The sequence below is a fragment of the Vollenhovia emeryi genome, unplaced genomic scaffold (genome assembly GCF_000949405.1).
Source record: "Vollenhovia emeryi isolate VEMERY1.0 unplaced genomic scaffold, V.emery_V1.0 DF947355.1, whole genome shotgun sequence".
In the NCBI taxonomy this organism is placed as follows: domain Eukaryota; kingdom Metazoa; phylum Arthropoda; class Insecta; order Hymenoptera; family Formicidae; genus Vollenhovia; species Vollenhovia emeryi.
In genome coordinates, this window is record NW_011959011.1 from 1 (window position 1) to 1,694 (window position 1,694).

Genomic DNA, 1,694 nt, shown 5'->3' on the forward strand with positions numbered 1-1,694 from the left:
ATGCTGTACAACTATTTGTTCGCACGTAGCAACAACGGCACGTTTATTTTGAGGATCGAGGACACCGATCGGACAAGAACGGTTCCCGGGGCAATAGAGAGACTCCAGGATGATTTGCTATGGGCAGGGATTATACCCGACGAAGATCCTACCAGAGGTGGCCCCGTTGGCTCTTACGTGCAGTTGTCAAGGCTCGAATTGTACAAGTAAACTTGCCATCTCGTAATCATTCCAATCTTATGTACATAGGACGATAAGAGAGTGTGTATCGTCGCAAGGCAGCTCCTGCTATAATAATTTCAATGCCAAGTTGCCTTACTCGTTATTTCTAGAGAGCAGGCGCTTAAACTCTTGGACAATCAATCCGCTTATTACTGCTTTTGTACGGAGAAAAGACTGGAATTGTTGAGGAGAGAGGCTATAAAGTGTGGACAAGTACCTAAATATGACAATAGGTGTCGACATTTTACCAAGGATCAAGTAAAGGAAATGCTCTGGAAAAATATCACTTATTGTATTAGATTTAAGGTATTTAAGGTCTCTTCTAAACTTATAAATGTTGCATATCTCGCAATATAATTGTTGCATATCTCGCAATCAGTTGGCGTCCACACCGGCGGCCTTTCACGACATAGTTTACGGCGACGTGGTGCATGATCTTACCAAGTCCGAGGGAGATCCAGTTATCATAAAATCAGATGGCTATCCCACTTACCATTTTGCAGATGTAGTCGATGACCATTTTATGGAAATATCTCATATCTTACGGGGCGTTGAATGGCAAGTTTCTACACCTAAGCATATTATGCTTTACAAGTAAGCTATTTTACTTGAGAGAGAGAGAGAGAGAGAGAGAGGGCAATTAAATTCTTACAAAATTAGACTAGAAATCTTGTCTATCGTGCAGAGCGCTTGGCCGGAATTCTCCCATATATGGACACTTACCTTTTAATATTAAACGCGGATCCAAGTTGTCCAAGAGACAGGGTGACATCAAAATCGAGTCATTTAGGAAACAGGGTATTTTTCCACTAGCGTTATTGAATTACGTGATAGGGGCTGATGGTGGTTTCCACAAAGAACGAGAAAACCAACATCTTTACAGTTATCAAGCATTAATTAAACAGGTAATTACGACCTGGTACTTTTGTACGTCGAGTTTTCTTCACGCGGTCCGAGAATATATCTTTAACAGAGATATGCTGACAGATTTCAAATATTTCTACGTGATAGTAACTTTGCAATTGAAATCAATTGAAAAGAAAAAGCTGACGTGACATCGCATAAAATTTAAATTTAATTTTCTCTACTTTCATTAATATTACTTTTTTTCTGCAATTATGTTAAATAAGTACTTTTATAACATACGGACTTTTCTCTTGTGTATTTTTTTTCTACTGGCAGATTTTGATTTACACAATTCTCAATCGCGTAAAAGAAAACCTCCACATGAAACGGATACTCGATGTAATTCGAGACACAACTGTACATCTGTAAAACTTTTACATATGTATATGCATATTACGTATATTTACATATATTCTATTTTCCATTCCAGTTTGATATTAATAAAATAAAATCGAGTTCTGGCAAACTTATGCCTGAGAAAGTATTGGACTTGAATAAATTGGAAATGGCAAATTTACTACAAAATGAAAACAACTATAAATTTTTTATTGAGAGAATTAAAAAAA

At 37.1% G+C, this 1,694-nt stretch overlaps 1 protein-coding gene across 1 annotated transcript; it reads left to right on the forward strand.

Moving 5' to 3' along the window:
• Window positions 1-6: 6 nt before the first annotated feature.
• On the forward strand, window positions 7-1,687 carry LOC105558347 (probable glutamate--tRNA ligase, mitochondrial; the record flags this gene model as incomplete). Its single annotated transcript, XM_012005972.1, has 5 exons — window positions 7-206; window positions 333-528; window positions 602-816; window positions 908-1,127; window positions 1,559-1,687. Coding segments are annotated over 5 exons (960 nt in total), but the record flags the coding sequence as incomplete, so codon positions are not given.
• Window positions 1,688-1,694: the final 7 nt, after the last annotated feature.